At 37.7% G+C, this 27,345-nt stretch overlaps 1 protein-coding gene across 1 annotated transcript in view; it reads right to left on the bottom strand.

The window, feature by feature from the left end:
* Window positions 1-20,163: 20,163 nt before the first annotated feature.
* Window positions 20,164-27,345, bottom strand: part of LOC146003379 (glutamyl aminopeptidase-like) — a 69,090-nt gene continuing 61,908 nt past the window's right edge. The window contains 1 exon segment of the mRNA XM_083141660.1: window positions 20,164-23,716. Within this exon segment, the coding sequence (XP_082997786.1) occupies window positions 23,444-23,716 (273 nt within the window). The 3' untranslated portion in view covers window positions 20,164-23,443.

Below are 27,345 nucleotides of genomic sequence, written 5' to 3'. Positions count from 1 at the left end.
CCCATTAAAAGTTCTGATTGACAGCTAAAATTATGCTGCCTTTGGTGGCTCAGCACATCGAGGAGTCTACTCATGATCTTTCCACAAAAGATTCTGAATTCAAATTGAATGAAATTGTTATTTTGAGTCCACTTTATGCACAGAAAGGCTAATCTGTGCTGGACCTACAGTTTAAAGCGGTACTATTTTGAAACAGACATCCTTTACAGGATCATTCCACACACATAAACTTGACTGTTGAATTTTGTTGAAGCAGTATTGGCTTTCAGCAGTAAATAGTCAGTGTTCTCTACTATGTCTATCAATGACAATATCAACAATGAGTTTTCTATTAATTGTTGTGTGCATCATCTATATTAAATGTCAGAAATTATCAAAAAATATATTTCATGAAATAACTTCACTATGAATGAAAAACTGTTCTGGTGTCAAGCCCCTTTCCCAACACTGCCACCTTTGGTTTGGGACTAGTAATTAATGCATGTCACCAACTGATTCCAATTGGTTGTGCATTGAAAAAAGTAACTGTGTATTAAACATTTACAGGTTAACCCAGATAAGAACAGCCTGGCAGACACGTGAACTAAAGTGCACAATCATTTGCTTTCTCCTTTGACTACAGCACCACAGATGCATTCTCGATCAAGGTTTAATTCACAACACCATAGTGTATGAATCGTAACTTCATATTTATAAAAATAACAAAACAGCAGAATATGTCACTATATCTTCTATATACCGTATATACAGGGTGATTCTAAAGGTAGGGTACAAACGAAAACCACAGATACCTCACATGAAATAGAGACGAAAGTGCCCCTTCCACGTTGCCGGGAGATGCCTCCGTGAGGAGCTAGACAACGCCGAAAACGTGTGAAAATGAACTTCACACCCCTGTACAGCCAGTACCAGTGAAGATAGAAAGGCGAAACAAAAGAAGTCAAAAGGAACACCAAAGTCGCCCATCATAAAAACACCAGGCGTCAGCTGCGCAACGCATGCGCATGGGGTTCCACAAAGGAAATAGGAGTGTCCCGCAAGACGAGTGAAGGGAAAGGGTATCGACCGACGTTTGTTGTCTCTTGGCAGGTACCATTTCCCGTATGGTCCTCTTTCTCTTTTGTTGCACCGTGCTTTGTTCTTGCTGCGGTGTCTCCCCACTGTGTTTAGGAACTCCACATGCACTGCACCGCCAGCGTCGCCATTTCTGCCCTAAACCATGTACGCATCTGTTGCCTGTCGAGTGTCACATGGTGTTTGTTTCCCGCTGTGCAATCATTACTTAATGCTTCATTGCTTCTTTTGTCCCTACCGTTGTCGATCGCTACCCTTTCCCTTCACTTGTCTTACGGGACACTTCTATTTCCTTTGTGGAACCCTATGCGCATGCATTGCGCAGCTGACGCTTGGTGTTTTTCGGATGGGCCACTTTGGTGTTCCTTTTGACTTCCTTTGTTCTGCCTTTCTATCTTCACTGGTACTGGCTGTACAGGAGTGTGAAGTTCATTTTCACACGTTTTCGGCGTTGTCTAGCTCCTCACGGAGTCATCTCTTGGCAAAGTGGAAGGGGCACTTTCGTCTCTATTTCATGTGAGGTATCTGTGGTTTTCGTTTGTACCCTACCTTTAGAATCACCCTGTATGTAAATGGATGTATGTGTGTATATGTGTGTGTTTGTTTGTTCTGGCATAACTCTCGAACACCTGGAGCGATTTCAAACAAACTTGGTACACGTATTACTTACAATCTGAAAAAAATACTGTAGGGTTAAGACACCTCTAGCACCCATAGGGGTCGGGGGTAGGAGGGGTGACATTTAAAATAATCGAAAATGACCGATATTAGTGTGGAATAAATAGTTTTCGGGGCCGCTAAGATGAATAGTGACACTCCCAATACCGTTCAACTCCAAGTTCATCACCTATCGGGATGGGGGGTGAGAGAGGGTGAAAATAAAATGTCAAAAATGACCGATATTAGTGTCGAATCCATAGTTGAGTCTCTAAGCTAATTGGTGTCATTCACGATGGCCAAACTTGGTACACATATGACTTACAATCTGGAAAGAAATAACCGTGTGGGTAAGACACCACTAGGGGAAGGGGGTGACATGTAAAAATAATCGAAAACGACCGATATTAGTGTGGAATCCATAGTTGTCGGGGTAGCTAAGATGAATAGTGACACTCCCAATGCCGTTCAACTCCAAGACACCCCTGGCACCCCTAGGGGTGTGGGTGGGAAGGGGGTGACATGTAAAAATAATCGAAAATGACCGATATTAGTGTGGAATCCATTGTTGTCGAGGTAGCTAAGATGAATAGTGACACTCCCAATGCCGTTCAACTCCAAGACACCCCTGGCACCCCTAGGGGTGGGGGTGGGAAGGGGGTGACATGTAAAAATAATCGAAAATGACCGATATTAGTGTGGAATCCATAGTTGTCGGGGTAGCTAAGATAAATAGTGACACTCCCAATGCCGTTCAACTCCAAGACACCCCTGGCACCCCTAGGGGTGGGGGTGGGAAGGGGTGACATGTAAAACGACCGATATTAGTGTGGAATCCATAGTTTTCAGGGCCACTGAGATGAATAGTGACACTCCAAATGCCTTTCAACTCCCAAGTTCATTTTACACTATAGTTAGAATTCATTATATTCCCGTCTAATAGAAGATTGGGATAAATAAATACCCGGGCAATGCTGGGCAATAAGGTAGTACATATATAAAACAAGCATATGTAACCATGATTACATTATCTTCTTATTCATGTTATGAGACTTTAGACAGTCAGATATTAACACACACATGAAACATGCTTACATATTCCTCTTACAGGTACATGCTTAAGTAAGCATATTTCATTTGTATATTAAGTCACTTTTCTACTTCTTGGATTAATATTGGTAACAAGAATTGATGAACTAGATGATAGGATAATGATACATCTTTGTCTTAAGGCGAGGAGGGACAATTACGCACCAGTTGTGCATTTATTTCAATATCGTCAGATTGGGCACTGCTATTTAAAAAAATATGCAAGAGAGTGTGAATTTCTATCCATGTTGCAAGTGGAAACCTATATATATAAATATCACGTCACATGCAAAATGTACACTCATGGCAAAGGTTGGTCTTTATGGGCCGGAGCCAGTGGTGGCATCATGGTGGGGCAGAGGGTGGGTGCCACAGTTCACAGCCAAACGAGTGCACGAAAGAGCCAGATATGGCTCCAAAAGATCGAAGTTGGCAACAGTGATCGGCAGCTGCCCCATCGAGAAAGACCTAGGGAAATTATCCCTCTTCTCCTTAACCCTCTATTAGGCACATGGGGTACCAGTGTCACCCATCAATATTCATTGCAAGATTGCAACACTCTGAACTATACTGCACATAAGTGCTTTTGTGTAGCTGAATGTTCTTTCTTTGTCTTTGTTCTAAGCTCAGCTGTGGTGTTCCATTGCACTTCTAAGCCATGCATCAGGGGCGGCACCAGGGGTGTGTGAAGGGGTGCTTGCACACCCCTTAATTTTATTCGCACCCCCTTTACAAAACCAATTTTCACCCGAAAATACTGTTTACTCTTCACAGAGGAAAAACTTGGAATAACCTAACATAATTTCTGGCAATCAAGCACTTGTTCAAACAACCGACTAGTAATCGAGCATGTGTGCTTCTAGTTACAAAGAATTTGTTCAAAATTACAAATTTTAGTAAATGGTACTATATTTATTGTTTACATTTACCAAATATCTTAACCAAAGGTGTTTTGTTAATTCAACCAATCCAAATAAATATTTTTCTGTGTTGCAGTGTCATTTAGTTATGACTAGGGTTCGGATTTTTACTGTGGCGTGCATACAATGTAAGCTACCGAAGCATTGCTTCGGAATGCAATATGCAATAATGTAACAATATTGTGTCATTATAATCACACAATTATTCAATAATATCTAGATAAAACCGTTCCATTTCTTCGCTACACATAGAACAAATACCATCCCAGATAGGCCTGCACTGAGGTTGAGCCTAAGCGATCTCCCTCTCGCATCAGTTCAGCAGTGGCAGACAGTTGTGTGTGCACCTCAAGGTCATGGGCCATGTGGGTGTATTTCTGCTACAAACAAAGCTAGCATCGGACAGGCCATTTTCTGTCAGTTCTTTCTAAAAAAAAATTAAGATAATTGCAAATGGGCGGCCAACACCAGAACTACCAAACTTGGTTCAAAAGACCAGTAAATTTGTTGGACAATTTCAGTGTAATATGTATACCAAAATGAAATATCTATACACAATCAAAAGGTAAGGCAGAACACGGACATCCTTAAAAGGATTCTATAAAATTTTGCGTATAGTAAAATTGATAATAGGTCTAATTATTTCAATATCTATTCTTTTAATTTAATCTATTTTGTGATTTTTATCCTTGATATTTATTCTTTTAATTTAAAGTATTACCAGCTATGATTTTTATCAAGGCAAGCCTGCCCCTTGATTTACTATTGTTTACTTAAAAATTATATATTCAGTGCTTCGGATATCTAAATGGTCATCGCATGCCACTGGATTTTTATGACCTAAAAACTTCTGTAATATGCATGCATTTATGCCCTTAAAATTAGCAAAATATGAACTTAAAACTGAAAATATGACGAATAGGTTATATGTAAAATTTAAAATTACTGACATTTAAAAAATATATGAAACACAACTTCCAAAAACAAACTATATTACATACATTTTCATTTATACATGCACAAATAATATTTGGGGTAATTATTGAAAAGAAGCATGCTTTTCTAAAATAAAGAATCACAAGAAAATGTAACTTACAAGGACATCTTCTGACTCTGATAAAAATGTTTGAAAAGTACAGTGCAGAAAATGCATGAAAAAGATACATCACATCATCTCCATCACTACGGTTGCACTGAATTACAACATGCATTTTCAAATTATCAAATTTGAATGCCCTTCTGTTGTTCGCAAGCACAGTCTTATACCTGGAGAAATTTCTTTCCACGTCACATGATGTAACAGGAGCTTATCTGAAGGAGGTTAGATCATTTGGGGAAAGTTCTAAATCTTCGCAAACTTGCACATCTCTTCCGCAAAGAACGTCAGAAATTTTAGAAAGGGTTTATCCAGGGTTTAGTTGAAACACACTTTTCAATTTTGCATTTACTTTGCCAGCTGCTTCACCCTGTGCTCGCGATAATTCATCTTCTGATTCCCTTTCAATTCATAATGCATCACACAATTGCATGCTTGCAGTTTTCAAGGCTAGTGATGGACGTTGTAATGATACAGAAATTGGACTTGATGTAGGCCAAATTTGTTGCCAGGCTGGATGAAAACAAGTCTTGCACGATTTTGATGGAGGATGAATTGCTTTTCTCCAAATTATTAAAGATCTTGCTAACATTACTATAGTTTGTGCAGTAGTATTCAGCAGCTTGTAGCCATGTTCCCCAGCATGTTTTGACAGGCTGTGGAGGGAGAGGTAGTGATGGTGCCTCTTCCTTAAACCTCTGTACTTGCAGCGGGGTCTTAGCAAATATCTCTTTGCCATTTGCAATAAGTTTATCTACATTAGGGTAATTCAAGGTAAAACAAGAGTACATGTTCTCGTTTTATTTCACAACTTCATTGCCGTGTCAAACACGACAGCGATGGATGAACTATTCACTCTTTCCAATATCTTGCATGCCAAGAGAAATACTTGTCCAGGACCCTCATGTTCCAGAGTTCCTACTACAACTTTAGCCATGTATCTACCATCTACATCACTTGTTTCGTCTATGGAAACCCGTATCTCCTTGTTGCAAACACTGTCTTATATTTTGTTAATTGTTTCGTCGTAACACAATGTAAGATAGTTCTTCCTTAGCTAAGATTCTGAGGGATGGGATGGATCATGTACTTTTCCAAGAACTTACGGAAACTACAAGTATTTAATTTCTGCAACAGAATATTTGAAGAAACCATCATTTCACAGAGATCCTTGCAAAGCTCGCCCGATAGATTGTCAGATAGAGATTTGCACTTTTGTGGTTTCTCAAACAGCAATCGTTGTCTTCTTTCCTTGTTCATTTCTCTATCGACCCAGTTTTTATGTCTAGCTGCATTGCAGTGTTGTTGCACTGTGAAGCATTTCTCAAATTAACTTTCACTTCACAAAATTTACAAAATAAAATTCGGCCATCTGTACTGAAAAACTTTTCACCAAACTCTCTCACAAAACTTTTGAATTTCACACTCTCTGGGCACTTCACTTTCGGCATCTTGAAATTATAACAACGTACACGTTACCTGCAAAATTCGTTCCCTTACTTTCTGGAGCAAAGATGGTCTCTGGATGCACTGCAAACTGGAAGCTTGAAACTCTAAACGACAGGATTCCTTTCTTCCCTTCCTTGGCACTGATACACTCCCTCACTGAAAATAACGTGTACTTCCAATGCTGTCTGGTTGTGGTGTATAGAAGGAGAGGGGAGGGGAAAAGCAGCTAACAATAAGGAATGAACAACAATAGCCTAACAATCTTTAAGCCAACAACGAAAAGAACAATTGGAAAACAATTTCATTGTTTATTTTTTAAAGCATGTCCAAGAAAAATACACTGTTGGTTGTTTTCCAACCAAGGTATAAAACAAACTGAAAAAAGAAATCCACCGTTTAGATAAGTTTGCAAAACAAGTCAGGAATTTTATAAAACACTGTAAGTACTGTTTGTTGAACATGAAAATATGCTTTTATTAAACACTTTTTGGTCACAATATGCCCTAAACTGAAAATGTAGTAGAAATATGCATTTATATGACCAATGAAAACAGTGTTATTGATTTCAAAACACCAAAAAATGTGCTTAAACTATCTGAACAAACAGAAAACCAGACCCTGGGAAAATATGATATGTCATAAAAATCCGAGCCCTAGTTGTGACTTTCGAAAACTATGTCGTCATGAGGGTAAAATATTAAGTATTGACACAGGTATTGAAGAGAGACCATTATTACTGTATACTACAGGCAAGCTATTGATACAAATCAGAAATGGAAGCCACATTTACTGCTTTGTACATATTGTGGTCAAAGCAAGCAAGCAGAAACAAATAATCAAGCCATTGGCATATTTTCATGTAAGTTTACTAAATGTTGATTGGTATTTGATGTAATGGCTAATGAAAATATGCATGTTTCGTCGTTTTCTTCTTTATTTTCAACATCCCACCTCCAAAATTTCATTCTGCACCCCTTCAGTGCCTAGATGATTGATCCTGGTGCCGCCTCTGCACACAATATTATAAAGTTAAGGTCAGTCACATGCTTGGAGGACAGTTGTCATCCATGTCAAAAGACAGAGCACACAGCAGATTCAGATCTTATATGGAAGTGGGTTAGTGAGGAAGGGAAGGACATGTAGGTATGTTAGTGACAAAAGTGAACATGAAAGTGGGCACATGACCAAAACCAAAAGTGAATATGACTCTGCTTCATTTGTTACATATTTAGGCACGTGGAGGGCAACTATCCCCCCAAACATGCAACTGACATTGACTCTATAATATTATGTTAATAGGAATTGTAATTTCCCTGGCGACATGATTCGAACAAGTGTTCTCGGGTTATCAGCCAGATTAATTCAATGTTAGCATCCAAGGTTTTGAGTGCATACATTGCTCTCATCATCAGGGTATGTTGAATTGGAGACCAGTATACAGTTATATATGCAAGTGTGAAGGCGCGGAGTTTAAGTTCTGTCCTGTGATTGGATTGTTCTGGATCTCAACACAAGGATCCAGAATGAGCCAATCCAATCACAGGATAGAACCTAAGCTCCATCCCAGAGGTGTGGCATGCATATAACCGGTGTTACCGCAGGTAACAGCAAAATGTAAAGAAATTAAAAAGTTTTTTCTCAATAAAATAACAACATTGTTAAATAAGTTAACTGACAGCATTGCAGTCGAGTGTATATTGCAGAGGACTTTCTTTCTGAAGCCGACAAAAGCAAAGAGACAGGCCATTCCGCTACCCTCAAGAGACAACAGTAGGAAAGGGTGCCAATGCAAGGGAACAGCGGGGAAAGATTTGGAGGCAAGTGTGCTAGGGGGTTATTCATATGCCTGTTTAGGGGCCCTGTTGCTGCTGCGGCCTACCAGATCAGCAAGTGATGTCACATTGGATTTCCAGAAAAGAGCAAAATCCCGCCTAAAACGGGGATACTATTTCTCTGACGCAACAAGAGCTAGACTGCAAAGCCAAAGCTGGATTTAACTACAACTGAGCCTGTTTACATAATTGACGAAAAGATAAGTACTTGATGTGATTCATGATTTGGACATACCTTGCTCCAAAAAACTAAGTTGGCAACAGCAGAACGTACATCTGGACTTCCTCCCACTGCTGGAGGAGGGGAATTCTGTTGTCTGCTCAACGCAGAAACGTCAAACTGACCCGAATGTGTGGTTCTTCTTCCCCTTTCCACCTCTTTGCAAAGAAACAGAGATGGTTGACAAGGCTCGACCACTATTCACTGGATTTTCACGGTAACTCTCTCATGAGTGGTAGTTCTTTCTAGGAGTGATTGTGGCTAAATAAATCATTGAGTGGATTGCAAAAAAAAAAAAAAAAAAAAACCGAAATGAACAAAAATCCAGATCAAAGGCATGTTTCTTTTTTGGGGGGGGAGGTAGGGTGGATGGTACGTCTGATGACCAGTAACACTTTTGAAAAGTCACGCCAAGCCACTGCTCCATCCCTTCATTCTCACATATATAAATGGTCTCCAATCGAACATATCCTGATGATGAGAGCAATGTATGCACTCGAAACATTGGATGCTAACATTGAATTAACCTGGCCGATAACCCAAGAACACTTGTTCAAATTTACATTACTTAGAAAGGCAGCAGAAAATTGTAGCTGATCTTAAAAGAAAGACAAAGAAAGAACGTTCAGCATGCAGGTGCAATATAGTTCACAGTGTATTTCATACCTTAAAGCTAGCTAAAGGTTTGGGTGACAGGTGTACCTCATCTGCCTAAGGATGTTACAAAACATGGCATGCTTATGCAGGGTTAACCAGGACTCAAATCTGGGATCTTACTTTGCATCAACACAGAGATAGCAAAAGCATCAAAACAATGTCAAACCTTGAGGTTAGAAGTACAAGTAAACTAAGTGTTATGTTAACAAAAAAAATCATTCTTCAAGGTATGTGCCAAAGAGAATGCGTAGAAATATATTTAAAAATGCATATATTGTATGCTCTTAAAATGAGTAAGATTAAATATCCTTTTTTAATGTCTCTAAATTACTATTTAATATCTTGGTCTGATTTCCATACACAAGGGTTACTATTTATATTTTGAGCCTAACAATGAAAAAACAGGAATTTGGCATTGAAAACTGCTTTATTTTTTTTCGAAGTAGTCTCCTTTATGGTCAATACACTTTTGCATTCGTTCGAACCATTTGTCAAAGCAGTTTTTCCAATCTTCTTGAGACACCTCCATAATATAGTTTTTGAACGCATCAACGGCGTCTTCCGCCGACGAAAATCGTTGTCCACGCAATTTATTCTTGACATTCGGGAACAAGAAGAAGTCATTGGGTGCCAAATCAGGACTGTACGGCGGATCACACATCAATTCGATTTTTTGACTGTTCATAAAGTCGGTTGTTAGACGAGATGTGTGGCAGCTGGCATTGTCTTGATGAAGAATGATCCAACGGCGTTTGTTTGTTTTCCGTATTTGACCGAAGACCTCTGGCAAAGAAATTGTTGTGTACCATTCAGAGTTGACCGTTCTACGTTTCTCTAAAGGCACAGTTGCCACATGACCAGTTTTCCCGAAAAAACAGGCGACCATTTGTTTCGATGTGCTTTGAGCGCGAACAACTTTTGTTGGATTGGGTTCATCTTGAAACACCCATACAGTCGACCGCTGTTTATGTTCCGGCTCATATGCATATATCCATGATTCGTCACCTGTTACAATCTTATATACGTTTTTTGAGCATTTGTTTGCACCAATTGATGCGAGTGTCTTTTTGAGTTTTTGTCAAATTGTGTGGGATCCAACGAGAACATACCTTTCTCACAGCTAATTGATCATGTAATATTTTATATATGCTGGTGGAACTAATGCCTATGGTTTCCTCAATCTCACAGTATGTCACGTGACGATCTTGCAGTATTAGGTTTTGCACAGCATCAATGTTTTCTTGAACAACAACTGATTTTGGACGACCTTCGCGAATCTCGTCGGTGAGTGAATGGCGGCCACGATTAAATTTGTTATACCAGCGTTTCACAATGGCAAAGGATGGGGCTTCATCGCCAAATGTGGAAGTAAGTTGATCGATGCACTCTTGTCTTGATAATCCATGTCGAAAATCGGAAAAATTCATCGCACGAAAATGTTCACGAGTTAATTCCATTTTATTGTTGTTGCGCAATCTCCAAGGCAACATAAACAACACAAATGAAGCTATTGACAAAACATTTGAAGTACGTTATGGTCAATAATGCCAGACGATTCCATGCAAACGTCAAATCACACCTAACTTCAATCAGTGTTGCCAAGGCTCAAAATATAAATAGTGAACCTCGTATTGAATGATTTTTACAAGTTGTTCACAAAGGCATGAAAAGTGTTAAGAGGTTGCAAAGAAAGTGTGAACTTATGTTTGAAATGTGTAGAATGTGAAACAGTCTGGTTTGTAGCTACAGAAAGACACTAATCCTGGTAAAATTTCATACAGAAACATACATTGTGGATGTTTGTAAATTTTAGCTCTTTTAACTCTTCATGACTCATTTCACCCAGTCATCCCCATAACTCAGGTGGGGCATGTTGAACGTCATTGTTATAACAACTAATTAGAATAACACTGATACTTCTAAACATCTGAAGAAGTGTTATATATTCTACAACTTTTTGTAAAAAAAAAATAATTGTGTAATTACACAATTTCTTTCTTGAAAACAATGATTTATAAATGGCCTATGGTTGTAAACTATTCCAATATATCCCATGGCTAGAGGCATGCAAATTTCGTTTTTGATGAAAACACGAAATATGAAATAACATGCTGTTATGTTCATTTTTCATGTTTCTGAAAGGTGTGAGGTGCATTTTTCTACCCAGTTTTCTCACGAAATAATGCGAAATGAACTGCAAAATGCGAAATATACTCTTAAACACCAAATTTACCGTTTATATACCAACGCGACACTTTCTGAAGTCTGAAGTATCCTGTGAGTTATGCAATTCACGGGAAATTTATTAATTCTGTTGTAAATATTTGAGAAGCAAAAATGGACCACTTTATACAGGAATAAACTTAATCTTAATACTCTGGTATCTACATAAATGTGCTATTAGAAGGGGTAAGTTTATTTTGTGTAGTAAGTGCAGTTTTTAAATCAAATTTAGGATTATATTCACAATTTTAAAACCGAAACGTCATTTTATATAGCACTTTTGATGTGATTATTCACCGCTATAACACTGAAATTTTATTTTATTTACCGCTTTTGAACCCGAAATCGACTGTTTATATACCGAAATTTTGCTTTCTTATTTACCAAAAATATGTGCCTCTACCCATGGCACAACAGCCCTTGAGGATCAGGGTCTAGCTATTGACTGCCAGCCTCACTCCCACCTGTCGAGGTCATCCAATCAGTTATGGGGTGTTGTGTGGTCCCCACGACAAACCCCAAGTTATAGTTGTAGGTTTCCTATCACTGGGTTATGCTACTCATTCTTAGCTCCCCAATTTTGTCACGATGGTGGGTGGCCACCAGTCCCATACACAGGCCGAAATCTCAGGAGAAAGTTGTTACATTTTCCCCAAGAGACTCGAACCTGCACACGTCCCATACCCGGAGCCAAAAGCATGGCACCTTAGACTGCACGGCCATGGTGTGGGACAATATTCCAATATAGATATAAGTACATGTTAAGATTGATTGATTGATTTGCTTTATTTTACTTTGCTTCTTGTGGCAATTTTGGCTAATTTGCAAAGATTGGGATGAGTGATGATATGATGAAATTGATGGATGCTCACAAATATCCATGCCCAGGTCAGGATTTCAACCTGGGACCCCTGGCATCGTAGTGTGATGTGCTAACCACTCTGCCACGGCGGCCAGCAAGTACATGTTAAGAGTTGCACCTAGTGTTGGAATATATTAAAAAATATATTCAATGTAAAATTTAAGAAATACAAAGTGCAAGATATATTTCCTATATCTCATTACACATGTAAAATATAGACGTCAATAACACAAAAAATAAAACTGTTTACACATAATGTTTCTTCTGTCTCCCCTTCTTGAACGCAGTTGCCATAAAAGCACATGTTCCCAAGCACAAGTACATTTAACATTGTTGATGCATATTGCATTACAAAGTCAGAAGTTTCAGGTTATAATTCTGGTCTGGTGTGGATGTTATCATTGTGTTTGTCCCATCATTATTAGTTCATCATGCATCCTCATTGTTATGATTAACCCAAGTGGTAGAAAAGTGATGAGAAAGGCCAAAATAGCAACACAGTATCACTGACACTGGAACCTAGACTTACCCTCCATCTTCTTTGGACAAAAAGTATACAGGTTGGCGCATGTTGTATCTACCGATATCAGTTGGCAACCCTGTTGTAACGCAGGTGCACATGCGCAGAAGTCTTCCATGGTTAGGCAGCTGCAAGTTTCGCAATCAGTCTGCCATGGAATGCTTGCCTGTTCAGACACAAATCGAGACAGTGGAGGGGTTCATCCGAATGAGTTCCATTCAGGAGATGCATCGGGCACTGCACTGAGAAGCATCAGGATGCCAGAGAATATATCTCATCCAACCTGGAGACTTCTGTTTCTGCACACTGCCTTTAGTTCTTTATTGTCTGAGTCATCCTATCATGTTGTGACACTCTGGCAAGGGTTGATGGCGACCATCATTGATCGTCGACTCAAATAAACTTTAGATATTTTTTCAGAATGGGAACATTGGTAAACTTCAGAATTTTGTTATCCAGTGTTATTTCTCAGTGCTGAAAAACAATTACAGGACTGCTCAGAAGAAATTTAGGACACTCCTGTACACTTTGACTCCACCTTCTTCAACTTTGATGCATCTGGTTCATCTGCAACTGGAAATTACAAGTTCATGATACCATGTAAAAATACAACAGTAGGTGTCTCATCTCACCGGAGTCATGCAGGATTGAGAAGTATAATATGCATGGTGCAATTTCTGCCTTTATCAAAGAGTGGAGGGTGGTATTTACTATCCTTTAATAGTCCAGTCTAGTTTACTGCACTAGGTGTAGTGCAGGTGCATCCTAGTGTCAAGCTGCTGCAAGGAAATTGTGTTCAAACTGGTAGATGTTGTATGCAAGAATAGCAGTGTTCCAAGCTCAGAAGATTCAACAAATGCCTACCAGCTGCTTTCAACCTTCATTTGATTGGTTAGCACATACCACGTGACCATACATCATACTGTACACTGCAAACTGTGCAGACACCAAAAATACTACATGACATCAAATCAACAAAGTCAACAACTAGATATGCGAGTGCAAAGAGAGTCAAAATGTGCAGTGAACTAGATGGGGCTAATTCTGCTTACAGAGGTTTGCTAAAACTCCCCAGAAACATAGGTTTTCCACTTTAATTGCAATGAGAAGGAGAATAGGGAATAATATTGAAAGAGAAGAGAGATCTAGTGAGAAAATAAAAGAAGGCAAAAGAAATAGATAAGATAGGAGAAGACATAATCAACTCGAATGGAGGACCCAAGGTAAACAAGGAATGGAAGTGTGTGTTAGAAAAATTGGAAAGGATGAGGAAAAGGAAGGAGGAAACAAGAAGATAAATCAAGGAAGAATGAGAAGAGAAGATGACAAGGGGAGGAGGAATCATCCACATCCAAAGAGGCAGGAGGGGTGGGGGATATAAATAGGTGGTCCCAGATTCTTGCTAATCTTGACCTGTCCATCACCTGTCAGTGATGGAGAACCATTAGTCACCTGTCAAGAGGCGATATGCATGTAAATTCCTTTAGAGAAATCGTCCAAGATAAGGACTGTCAACATGGTGTGTTTTTGTGTGTCTAGACACGCTGTTATGTGCATAAATACTTTCTAGGTGTGTATTCCATATTTTAGTTTAGTTCTTCATCTGAGGAAGGCCCTCATATAGGGTAGAAACGTTACATTTAAAGTGTTTTTATTTTTTTTTTATTTTTAATAAACAGCCTTGATCAGCAACTTTAGTGGACTTAAATTGGACATTAATTCCTTAAAAATGGGGAATGTGTTTTGGATTTACTCAAGTTTACCTTTACACATAAACAAGAGACTGATATGTCACCATAAAATGCACATTCACACTCGTCTGAAGGTCATGTAACTACATTTATGGCCACCTGAAATGAAACCAAAGATTGAAATAAATTTATTTTATCCTATGGTGCTCCTCCGACTCCTGAACTACCATCATAAAGTGAATCAATCATTTTCAATGTTTCAAGATTGATAGATTGATTGATTTGGTGTATTCTTCTTTGCTCTTCTGCCACTTTTGACTAATCAAGAAGATGAGGATTGATATGATGATACTATTGAAAAGATACTAACAAACACATCCATGCCCAGGCTGGGATTTGAATAGTGCACTGTGCTATATCATGGAGGTCGGCTCAATGTTTCAAGAAGTTTTGTAGCCACTTCAATTTCTTATTTTGCTCTAAGAACTGAAGAATTTTAGTTTCGTGCATGTAATGATAGTACTTTCAGTAAGAATTGTAGCTTTCCTGGTGACGTAATTTGAACAAGCGTTCTTGGGTTATCAAGCAGGTTCAATCAGCATTAGCATCCAACGTTTTGAGCTCATACATGGCTCTCATCTTCAGGGATTGTTGATTGGATTGACTTGCTTTATTTTACTTCTCGTTTTGTGCCACTTATGGCTAATTTGTGACGATATGATGAAATTGATGAATGGACACACACAAACATCCATGCCCAGGCCAGAATACGAATACGGGACCCCTGGCATCGTAGCATGATGTGCTAACCACTCTGCCATGGGGGCCGACGATTGTTGATTGGAGATCAAGTATCAGGTTGAAAATGTGGGTATGAAGCGACAGAGCTTAGCCACTGTTCTTGGATTGGCATTTTCTGGATCATTGCATTTTATAGGTACATGCCATGCTTTTGAGGAGAACTGGATTCCAGGTGTCACTGAGTTGGAGTTCCATATACCTGTTGAGAATAATACTTAATTGGGTAATGGCTACTCTTCTGTCCCAGTAACTGGCACATCTAAATATATTTTTTTGTGTCTGTGACCCTCGGCGATGCTGTGACTTTCTATTGGAACAGTCTAATGCAGTTTTGGTTAATTTCATCTCTGTTCAATGATTCGTCCTGTTTATGCAATGGTGTCCCACATTCGCAGGGTATGCAGTATGCTCTGAAATATGGAGTTCTAGGTCATCTTTGACTGATCAGAGTAAAGCTTTGGTTTTGAGGGATGATCAATGGTTTGTCCATGAATAACTGAGTGGCCCTTATTGACTGAAAAGGGGATGTCTGATTCAAGATAGTACCTATGTAGATTATGTATATCATGATTAGATATTGTATTTTAGGTTTTTAACCTATTTTTTCCTTTGTAGATAAGAAATAAGTTATATCGGAGTTTCATAAAAAAACAAAACGACTGACAAAGTTTTATAGCACCTAAAATAACCTATTTTGCTTGTTGGAACCTATTTTAGGTTTATGTGCCTAAATTAAACCTTTTTTTAGGTTTTTATATCTTTTTTAGGTTTTACAGGATTTTTATATCTCACAGAGGTATTTACTAGGTTTGGTGGCGAAATAATTCAATGGCTGGCGTGTTTGAAACATGTTTTCTGTCAATTTCCCTCCCTCCATGTATATGATGTTCATCAAAGCTTTAATCAAAACAAAAATGTCTGTAAAACTAAATATGCTGACCAAGGCAGTAATTTATTTTATTATAAAACATAAAGTAAACATAACGTTTCAACCTTCTAGCAAGGTCTTCTTTTGACTCTGCACCAAGTACAAATGTAACAAGGTACAAAAACAGGATGATATATGTACACAAACAGTACTCCCCTCCAGACTATTAGAAAGTTGTTCTGCAACATTTTAGCAGGTGGCTTCCCCTTTTCAACTGTACTTTCACCTAAAAGGCTAAACATATTTACTTCAATCTAGAATGTGGTTGGACTTTTTATCTCACGCTCTTTTTCATTCATTCTTCTTCCTTCTTTCTTCCTTCTCTCTTCCTTCTCTCTTGTCCTTTCCACTCTTTCTAACACCTTCTTCCATTCTTTGTTTATCTTCAGTCCCCCATTCCAGTTCATTGTGTCTTCTTCACCTTTCTTCTCTATTTCCTTGGCCTCCTTCCATTTTCTCACTAGTATTCTCTTCTCCCTTCCTATCTGCTTAGCCTCATCCCACTCTATGTAATTTCCTGTTTCTCTCGTGTGTTTAAATATCGCATTTCTCTCTCTCTTAAGTCGTACAGCATCCCTATGTTGTTTCAACCTGTCTTTCAGCCTCTTATTCGTTTCTCCTATGTACACACTGACATTCTTTACATTTCACTTCGTAGATAATCTCTTCCTCTTCTCTGTTTTTCTTTTTCTTGTTTGCATTCTTCACTATTCTTAAGATGCTTCTCCCTCCCTTCCTGTAAGTTTTAATGACCACTTTCCTAAGCACTTTGCATATCTTTTCTGTGGTCTTCCCCATACTCCTTATTCCAAACCTCCTCTCATTTTCTTTATCTTCCTCTTTTTCTTTCTCTTCCAATCCTGCCCTGCCACTTTTCTTCCTTCTTCAGTTTATGTCCAGTATATCCTCCTCATAGCCATTCTTTTCCAGCTGTTTCCATAGGCTATTTATTTTGCCTTCTTTTTCACATTCTTTCATGCATATTTTCTTGATTCTGTCCTCCATATTCATTATAAAATTAATTTTTGTCACCTCACTTACATCACTTCTTTTGTGGCAGAATACCCTGCTGCACACTTCTTCTCATGCCAAGCGGTTTCAATTTCTTGTCCTCTCTTCCTTTTCATCAATATATCTAGGTAGCTTAACTTGTCTTCTTCTTCTATTTCGAGTTCCAATAATATCCCTCTTTCTTCATCTTGTATTTCTTTGGCAAAAATGTCGAGCTACCTCTTCGTTCCCTTCCATATGCCAAAACAATCGTCCACATATCTGCAAAACAGAAGGGAGAAGAGAATACTAGTGAGAAAATGGAAGGAAGCCAAGGAAATAGAGAAGAAAGGTGAAGAAGACATAATGAACTGGAATTGGGGACTGAAGTTAAACAAAGAATGGAAGAAGGTGTTAGAAAGAGTGGAAAGGACAAGAGAGAAACAAGAGAGAAGGAAGAAAGAAGGAAGAAGAATGAAGGAAAAAGAGCGTGAGATAAAGAGTCCAACCACATTCTAGATTGAAGTAAATATGTTTAGCCTTTTAGGTGAAAGTACAGTTGACAAGGGAAAGCCACCTGCTAAAATGTTCCAGAACAACTTTCTAACAGTCTGGAGGGGAGTAATGTTTGTGTATATATATCGTCCTGTTTTTGTACCTTGTTACATTTGTACTTGGTGCAGAGTCTGAAGAAGACCTTGCTAGAAGGTTGAAACGTTATGTTTAGTTTATGTTTTATAATAAAATAAATTACTGCCTTGGTCAGCATATTTAGTTTTTCATATCATGGAAACAAGGCTTAATGGTGTTATAATTAAAAATGTCTGACTTCACTGTTACGTGCAGACAGTGGCAGCGAAAGGGGACAGTTCCCCCCCTACTTTTTACCCCTGCACTATAGACTCTTAATGCTAAGCCTTGCCTACTAAGATAAAATAAACTGTCCTCTCCCTCCCCTCCTCCCCATTCTCAGTTTTGGCACCCAATCGTCTCTACTGCCTGCACAGTCCCAAGTGCAAACTTCTGATCTGTGTGGCATTGCTCACTTTCGAGTCATTTTGGTCCTTTTTGGCATTCACGCCTTGCGAGTTATATTTCAGCATTCAAATTAGCACTACTGACTATGTTTCTGTTGAAAGATAATTTTCAGCACATGAAATGATCCTCACATACAAAAGGTAGAGTTTGAGTGTGGATAACGCAAAAAGATTTATGGTGGTCACTAGGACCATGATAAAATTCAAGTATAATTCCTGGTTTTCAAGGTGAACTTTCCAAAAATTCAAGGATACAAGCAGATGTTTTCTCTATTCCAACCTTACGTATTACCGCCTCTCACCCTCCCTTCCATACACAAAAATATTGACAATATAAAGGGTTTGTATGATTCTAATGTAACGAAAAATTTACCTAATCAACTTCAAGATATATAATTTTGTAAAAATCTTCCATTTGTCAGATAGATTGTTCTGTAAAAGACACTAACAAAGTAAACAGATTCAGAAAATTTTGTTTTATTTTCTGTGTAGCTTTCTTCTTCATCCCTCAAAAAAATGAATGAAATAAAAGCTAAACTGAGAGAAACTTGCCTCAGGGCATTTATAAACATATATAAATTTAATGGGATATGGATTAATAAAAGTTGCAATTTTTCATGTCTACGGAGAAAAAAATGGAATAGAGAAAACATTCGCTTGTACCTTATTTGATGTCTTGCCAAAATTCATTAATAATTTCCACAGCCAATAATTCACGTGTAATTCCCAGAATTCAAAGAATTCCAAGTGAGTAACCACCCTGATATTGTGCAGCAAATTATACATACTTAATTCATACTTTCATATCAAGAAGCAACTTTTTCTAACAACACAAGTGCAGTATTATAATAATTTGTAGAGTATTTTGAAAATGATATAAAGAAATGAAAATTTGTTAGGAAATTAATATTTGTTTTTACGGTTCTTGTGAAATTTTGTTTTTAACGATTGTATCTAATCAGTATTTTTCAGGAATTTTGTATCAAATTAAGTCTTTTTGCAACCTATTTCAGGATTTTTCGAGCCTAATTTAAGGTTTTTAGAATCTATTTTTGGATTTTTAGAACCTATTTTAGAAACCTAAAAGCACACTTTTTAGAACCTAAAAATCCGAGGTCTAATCATGATCTTCCAGATCCTGGTGATTGGATTGAAGGGGTCAGCATAATTGGATTGATTGATCTTTTGTCTGAGTGGTATGTACACAATTTTCTTATGGCCGTCTGGACCATAAGGTGGAGGTAAGGTAAAGTTCCCCGTGCATATAGCCCCATGTCATGAAGGCACATTTTGGGGATGTGGGGGGTAGGGCCCCATAGATTATTCTCAACCATTTTTTGGAGATGATGTGATCAGCACCAAGCTCAGGCTGCCTGTATCCCCCCCTTACCAAGTTGCCCTTGGGTACATATTGATTTGAGGATCGGTGAGCCCCAGAGCTGCTCTATGTGGGGACAAGGGCGGGAAAATTCACCCACCACAGAAATCGAACCCAGGTCTACCATGTGGCAGTCATACACCCTATGGACTAGATCATCGTGACTCTGATGAGGTGGAGATATGTCCCAAGAATAGTATATCTATATACAGTTGCTGAGTAGCATATTGCTTTGGTTGTTTGCTAATTAAATATCAACAGATGTATAGATAATTCAAATGACAGATATATATGAATAAATAATAACACATATCAGCCAACATGAGTTGACTCTTCGATATGCTTGGTCACCACTGTGGAATAATTCTAGATGTCAAACAGTACTCGCAATGGCATTTCAAAACTTGAGACCAATAATTTCAAGCTCTAATCCACTGGGAACGTACACCCAATGGCAAATATAACAGTAGGCAAAATATCCATTTCCATGGTAATTCATTCAGTTTTTGCAACATGTGGTTCAAGAATTGAAACAAAAATCAGAGATAAGCACAGGATAATATTTACTCCAGCACACACACAATTCCATTCTCTAAAAACACACAGAGCGAAGAAGAAAAAGAATTAAAATAGTGATGCACAATTTGCCTACTGTTACATTTGCATCTAAATGCACACAGGTACATCAGACACTGAAGCAGAAAGTTCTTTTAGAAGAAAAATAATTATTAAAGTTGCAACACATTTTTATTTGTTAAGAATCATATAGTATATACCTAGGTACATGTAGGAAACAAATGTCTTAACTGACAATTTGAAAGTGTTACATTATGTTCACAGCCACAATTTATTACTGAAAATTCATATAATTAGGAAATTTTTATCAAAACTTTATTTTATATTAAGATATAATTACGAAAAATCTACTCATATTGAGAGATAATTATGCAAGTGTTACTGATGAAATGCAGTGCTAATTTGTCACCTTTGATCTGTGCAGCTCATATAACATTGTGATTAACTTAGATTTTCACACTTCTCTTAGTTATTTTAATTCTATTAACTAATGCCACTTCATGCATTATTAACTTATAAGTTTACAAAACAATATTAATATATTTTTTAAAATACAAAATTTTCATAACTTTCAAAAACTTTGTGATTTTTACTGACGTCTAGTAAGAATATATCTTCTGAACATACTTAACTAGATACCAGCTCTCATAAGTTTGTAAAATAGCTATTTAGAAACTGACGGCAAACTGAATATTTCTATTAACTACTCATTTGTATTAAAGTGATAATGGTGATGATGAAATGAATTTCTTATAAATTCTTACATAAGAATAAGGAAGGTGTGATTCAAGGTTTTAGTAATTAGATAATGAAATTATGTCATCACTTTTAATTAATTTCTGAACTGGTTGCTACACCAGCAGTATGTCTTTGGGGAGGGGAGGGGCTAAATCGCCAGCAAATACTTCTCGAATCACGTCTTTGAATCTTTTATGTACATTTAATTTACAAGATCCAGTCAAAATATATTGATTTTGATATGTTTTAAGCATTGTTGATTATATTTCAAGTGCGTTGTATAACAACAGAATAATCTGTTTTAACTATTGGATCCTCTAATTTGAGGACTTCAGAACACAAGTGGTGTAACTCCATTTAAGACATTGATTGATTGATTGAGTTTGTGTAAAGTCCACTTGATGTACAGTAAGGCTAATCGGGACTGGACCTGCAGTTTAAAGTGGGATCCGAATCACTACGTGCCTCTATACCCGGGATCCCTTGATAACAAGGCGACAATGCTACCACTGCGCAACGGGGAGGCTTCCATTTAAGGCAGTTCTGAGAAAAAGGCACATTTAAATAACTTAGTACTATGTTTAGCTGTTTGCTCACATAGTGCTGACTCTGAGCAAGAATTTGAAACTTAGGAGATACTTACTTCTAGCACTGTAATGTTTATACATGCAACTCAGTTTCCACGAAAAGTGGAGTTACTACACTTGTGCTCTGAACACCTCATACCATGCCCAAGTAATTATAAGTACATCATGACCACAGTTGACTTTCCAAGAATTTTCACATAATATGAAATTTTGCTACGTGTAGAAAACAAAACAGGTATAAAAACTGAAAATATGCACTCATGAATTGAGAAAAATTGCTTGTGTGTTTATTGCAATAAAACACATGTGTGAATGTTTTATATGTATTTTTGTGGCACATATTACCATTTTTACACAATACTTCAACTATACGACATTTGTCATCAGCCGATAATGTTTTTCACAGGCTATATAGTTTAACATGCTAAAGGTAAATTCACATTTAACATAAAATTTTGTATTTTTTCAGATATTGAGAACAATTGCGCAAGTTGTATTATCAATATTGTTATTGAATATAGTTCAAACTTATTTTCTTGTAGTTTACTGTTATTACAAGCATAAGAAAACAGTTTTTCGTTGTGATGTTTCAGGAGCACACACACTCCCTACATCAGACATTTATTTATATTTTGACTAAAGATACAGTTTTAACAATGGTTAACAATTTTTTAAACAAAAATAATCCGTTATAGAATGGATGTTGTCAATGTTACATTGTTGTAATATAGCAACCTAACTGTGAAAAGAAGCAGTCTGGTAACATAGATCCAGTATGGAGTTTTCTTTTTCACAAATGGAGTAAGCCACCATGTTTAAAATTTAATGTAACAGAAAACATCAAGAAACTTTGTGAAAACAATGATGACTTTGAATTACCTGATGATATTTGGGATTCATAATTTTAAATAAGAAATAATGTGATCAAAAATTTTTATCTGAAATAAAAATAAAACCCGACTGCTTCTTTTCACAGTTAGGTTGCTATAGTACAACAATGTAGCATTGACAACATCCATTATATAAGGGATTCTTTTTGTTTAAAACATTGCTAACCATTGTTATAACTATATCTTTAGTCTTGTATTATGTTTTATATTTGTAACAATGACAACATCTATTGCATTATTGTAATGCTTAATGATGAATAAACATATTGATATTGATGTTGATATTGATTTTGAAATATAAATAAATGTCTGATGAAGGGAAAGAAAAACTGTTAGTTCAAACTTAATATAAATTTATTAAACCTTTCAAAATGTTCACAATTTTCTGCACAAAGATTCTGTAAGGAAATTTTACACCAAAGTGATAAGCTACAACTGACATGCAACATGAGCAGCATATGGTGGGTTGGTCACGCAAATGCTACAAGTTACTAGCACCAAGCTTTCTGAAACCTAGGAGAATATACGAACTACTGGCTTCGTTGTAACATAACCTAACAACACTACTGCCTCTGCTTCTGATTGGATCAAAATGAGTGCAATAATTGCAGAGAAGGTAACATTGTTGCTATGCCAGGGTTCCTAATGTGGTGATGGATCTACAAGCAATACTATCACATACTGCATACACCAAAATAGACATTTTATCTTCCAATGAGTAAAATGCATTCACTGCACATGCGCACCAAGGTAAGATGATGCATGCCACTGAGGAAATGACCCAGTCTGAGTAACATTCAATCTACAAGCAACATATGGAACATGTCGTATCACTCCTATGTGAAAGGTTGCATTAATTTCTGGAGGATCGTTTCAAAGTAGCAACTATTGCTTGCCCTTAAGTCTTGAAGCTCCCTGAATATATTTAAAATACATTTCTTTTAAATCAGCTGAGAATAACTTTGGTACAGTTGATGTATTATGAAAAAAAGAAAGATAATATGTACTAGAAACATATAATAAACACATAAAAATGTTTTATTTATGTACATGTGTGTTTTATCACAATAAACATCGTGGCAAATAGCATTAGATATGCATTATTATAGGTTGTACACTTGAAGAATGTCATCTATTCATATCCAGGAGAAAGTTCCTTAGTTTCTCTGCAACTACTTGCACCAATGTAATGTCAAAGATATTACAGTTCCTAATAAAGCTGTTACCATCAGTGTCTGTTGTTTGCAGCATGGTGGAGAAGCGCTAGTAGTACCAGATGCAGTAGAACCACTTGGTCTCCCGATGTGGTAATAGTATCGCTTGTTGAAGGGTTAACAGTACTGGTAGTAGGTGGTTCGTATCCTGCTTTCTGAAGCCATTCTTGAATTGCATCTTGGTGACTGACCTTCCATTTGATGTTATTCTGTACTTTTTCTATTGCTTGCTTCCTTGCAGTTTCGCCAGCTCCTGCATTTGGGTACTTGTCGAAAAATTGCAACATCTAAAAAATACCCCAAAAAATAAATCCACAGTTTTGGAAAATAATGCAATGAATAATCAAGATTGTATGTACTGGCTTTGTTTGAATTTTTGTTTAAAGTACACTTTATGCACAGATAGGCTGATCAGGACTGGAACCCTACACTTTAATTTATTGATTGATTAAGTTGGTGTTTTAAGTCTACTTTATGCACAGTAAGGCTAATTGGGAGTGGACCTACAGTTTAAAGTGGGATCCGAACCAATATGTGCCTCCACCAGATATCGAACCTGGGACCCCTTGATTACAAGGCAATGATGCTACCACTGTGCCATTGGGGAGGTTCTACTCTTCAAAGTGGGATCCGAACCACTGCGTGCCTTCACCAGTTACTGAATCTGGGATCCATTGATTACAAGGCAATGACATTACCAGTATAACTGTATATACTGAGAAAGGAAAGAAAATACAAATTATATCTGCAAGTTCACACTATTACTACCACCACAATCAGCTCCAATAATAATAATAATACCAGCTGATACTTTTCCACCATTTTGGTCTCTCATGGGGCCCACAAAAATGCCAAGCGATCGACATTTATGCAGTGTCTAATTATTCTGAAAATTATGCAAAATTCAAAGTTGGGTACAAAAACTGGACATCGGTTCAAAGTGGTATCAGCTCAGCTTTAATAGTAATAACTTTCACTTTCAAAGGCATAAAATAAAAAATCTACTTTGTAAGACCTTAAAAAATGAGAGTATATGGTGAAGACTTTAACAGAAACAAAAATTTTGACATTCCGTCGTCATACAAATTCAATTAAATTTAGTTGGGCCATACAGACTTGCCAAATGAAAAGAATCATATAAAAATTCATTTTTTTATCTTCTTCAACTTGCAACAATACATATTTGGAGAAGGGATGAAAATATTTCACATTCTACAAGAGAATGGTATTTCCTCAAAGAAAACAAAGCCAGCTTCAACTCTTTATGGCAGGTAGTTTCTCTTCAATGGGGGAAAAATGATTTTTTTGTATTTGTTTTTCATCACAGAAAATTTGAAAAGCAAATTTTATTTTATTTTTATTTTTGTTAATTTGTATAACTTTTCTGCCACTTTTGGCTAATTGCAATCGTCTTGAGACACAGGTGAACCTCGAAAGGTTCGGGGATCAAACCTGGAGCCTTTTAGATTAAAGTAATTATTCTATTGGGGGTTAGCGGTAGCTCGTAAGCTCTCGCTTGGCTGCATCTGCTAACTGCAAGAGGTACCTGAATAAACTTAAATTTACAGAACCCTTTATAAAATGGCAACTCTCATGATTTGGGTTACTATGACCTTAAGTCTGCATTGGCATAGGATGGCATTAGAAAAGCATATTACCTGTCTCTCTTTAGAAGCGTGGACCGAAGGATTTGTAAAGTAACCGTCACTCTCACTCTCCTCTCTCCAAAACTCAAAAAAAAACCTTTTCTTACTCCCGAACCAATCTCCTGTTCTCTTCCAAAACCCAAGACCAACTCCCCTGTCTCTCCCGAGCCAGATCCCACTTGCCTTCCTCCTCATCAAAACTCCTCCCCTTTTTCTCTCTCATCAATTTTCCTTTGCAAATATTGGCGAATGCTTTTCGCTGAGCTGGTGCTGAAGTTAACACTTTCCTATACTTCCTGTCAGGCTGCCTAGCTACACGTAACTCGAAAATGAAAATGAGGGATACGTAACGGAATCCAGCTGGGCGAAAAAAATTCCTTTGAATTTTTAAAACGTTTAGACAAGTTGCAGGTACAGTGCCGGGTATGCCAATGCAGTCCCTTAAAAGGTCTATTTATTTAGTGAAGAAAAATAAAAATACATTTCACATCAGTGGAAATGAACACTACAGACTAACTCTAAAACTGAAGGGGAGGAAAAAAATGCAGTCAAAATTAGATTCGGTTGACAGGTGTCAAGTCGTAATCTAATTTGGACTATCGAAGATCAAGACAAAAGCTCTGTGGGAGCAAACTAAAATTAAAAGCCGAGATGGCGATCAAAAATGAGAAGTCCAATGCCATATTTCGTTCGTCTCGTGCATGATTGAAATGAACGCGTGCGTACTACAATATTTATGCTGAGCACGCATACATTGGCTTCCAAGAAATGTTTACCAACACGAGCTAAGCGGTAATGTCAGCTCGGGTCAGAGAACCATGAAAAAGCTGTTGATACATCAAACACACACCACTGAACTCACTTGTCAGCTGAACTGACGTTAGAATGGCCAAAGCCATAAGTTGTGGCTCCACCCACTAAGCATGTGGGGGAGGGGCTAACACCAAAACACTAGGAATATGGGAGCAACTGCTCACGCCACAATAAATTGCAAGACAATTTGCACTAATATAAGAGGATCCTGGTGAATATATATTGTATCGAAGCACACGCAAGTTTCTCCATCCATTGAATCTCTGTGAGAGAATAATATATGTATAGAAGATATAAGTACCATCTTCCAATAAAAATGAGAGAAAAAAAAGATTGTTGAAAATATATCATATTATAGTGAATAATGCTATAGTGCATTACGTATTAAAATACCAAAATTGTCCAACACCGTCCATTAAATATGAGTAGATATTTGAATACACACGTGATAAGTAAAGAAACCCAACTTAGGCCACTACAAATATATAATGAGTGGAATATCAAAATCAAATGTCCATTATATGTGTATATCTTGGTTAGTAAAAAAAATTAAAATCCTACAGTCCTTGCTGTATGGCGTAAAAGTTCCTCTGTAAGGTCCGGAATGTTCTGAAAACACACGAAAGCACTTGCGTGTAGTATCCACTGCATTCCATGGAGTCCGTGCAAAAGTGTTTGCAACTGCGAAAACCGGAACGAGGGTGTCACAATTTACATCCCAATCATCACGTGAGAATATCGGTCCTTTTGTAGCTTAAGGAACGAGAAGTGTTCATGATTGTACCACTGGATGTAAAATTCTTGGTGAGGGACGTTTGATGAGGGGTGGGGGGTAAATCTTGAAGATCGGCGGGTGAACAGAAGGAAGAAACAGTTGGATTAATTTGTGCTGCTAACTGTACTGTAGAATTCATCATCCAGTGAAGAATGCTGTTCACCGGACTAGGGAACCTAGTCTCGTAAAGTCTGCCATGCTGTAGAAGTAACAGCTAAAGTAGGTGTGCTTGTCGGGTTGCATATGCCTGCACTCGAAGATGGTAACACACTTGTGGTGGGGACCGTACATGAAAGTAAAGCTGGTCTTGCTGCGTACGGGCGTCTGAATGGTAACCAAATCGAAGGATACTGAAGATGGGGTAAAATGTGTCATGTTTTCTTCTGGCCACTTGAAACTTGTAGGCTGGGACACATGACGGGAAAAGTTTTCATCCACTGCATCACTTTGAGCTGGAATGTAGTTCTGACTGGAGTTCCAGCGGAAATAAAGACAGTACTTTTAGGAAAAGGGGGTGTGTATCTGCTGCATCTTGAGGGCCGGAGCGTAGAAATGGGAGAAAACTGAAGGTGTGCTCTGGTGGCTAGCACAAATCCCATCGGCCGACGGTCGCAGTGCAGTCCTGAGTTCGAGGAGGTAATGCGAAGTACTCGGCGGGTTTATGTATGCCGGGTGAAAACTG

The sequence above is a fragment of the Lepisma saccharinum genome, chromosome 20 (genome assembly GCF_977018435.1).
Source record: "Lepisma saccharinum chromosome 20, izLepSacc3.1, whole genome shotgun sequence".
NCBI lineage: Eukaryota > Metazoa > Arthropoda > Insecta > Zygentoma > Lepismatidae > Lepisma > Lepisma saccharinum.
The sequence above is the reverse complement of the archived record's forward strand: the minus strand, read 5'-3'. Positions and strand labels throughout refer to the sequence as shown.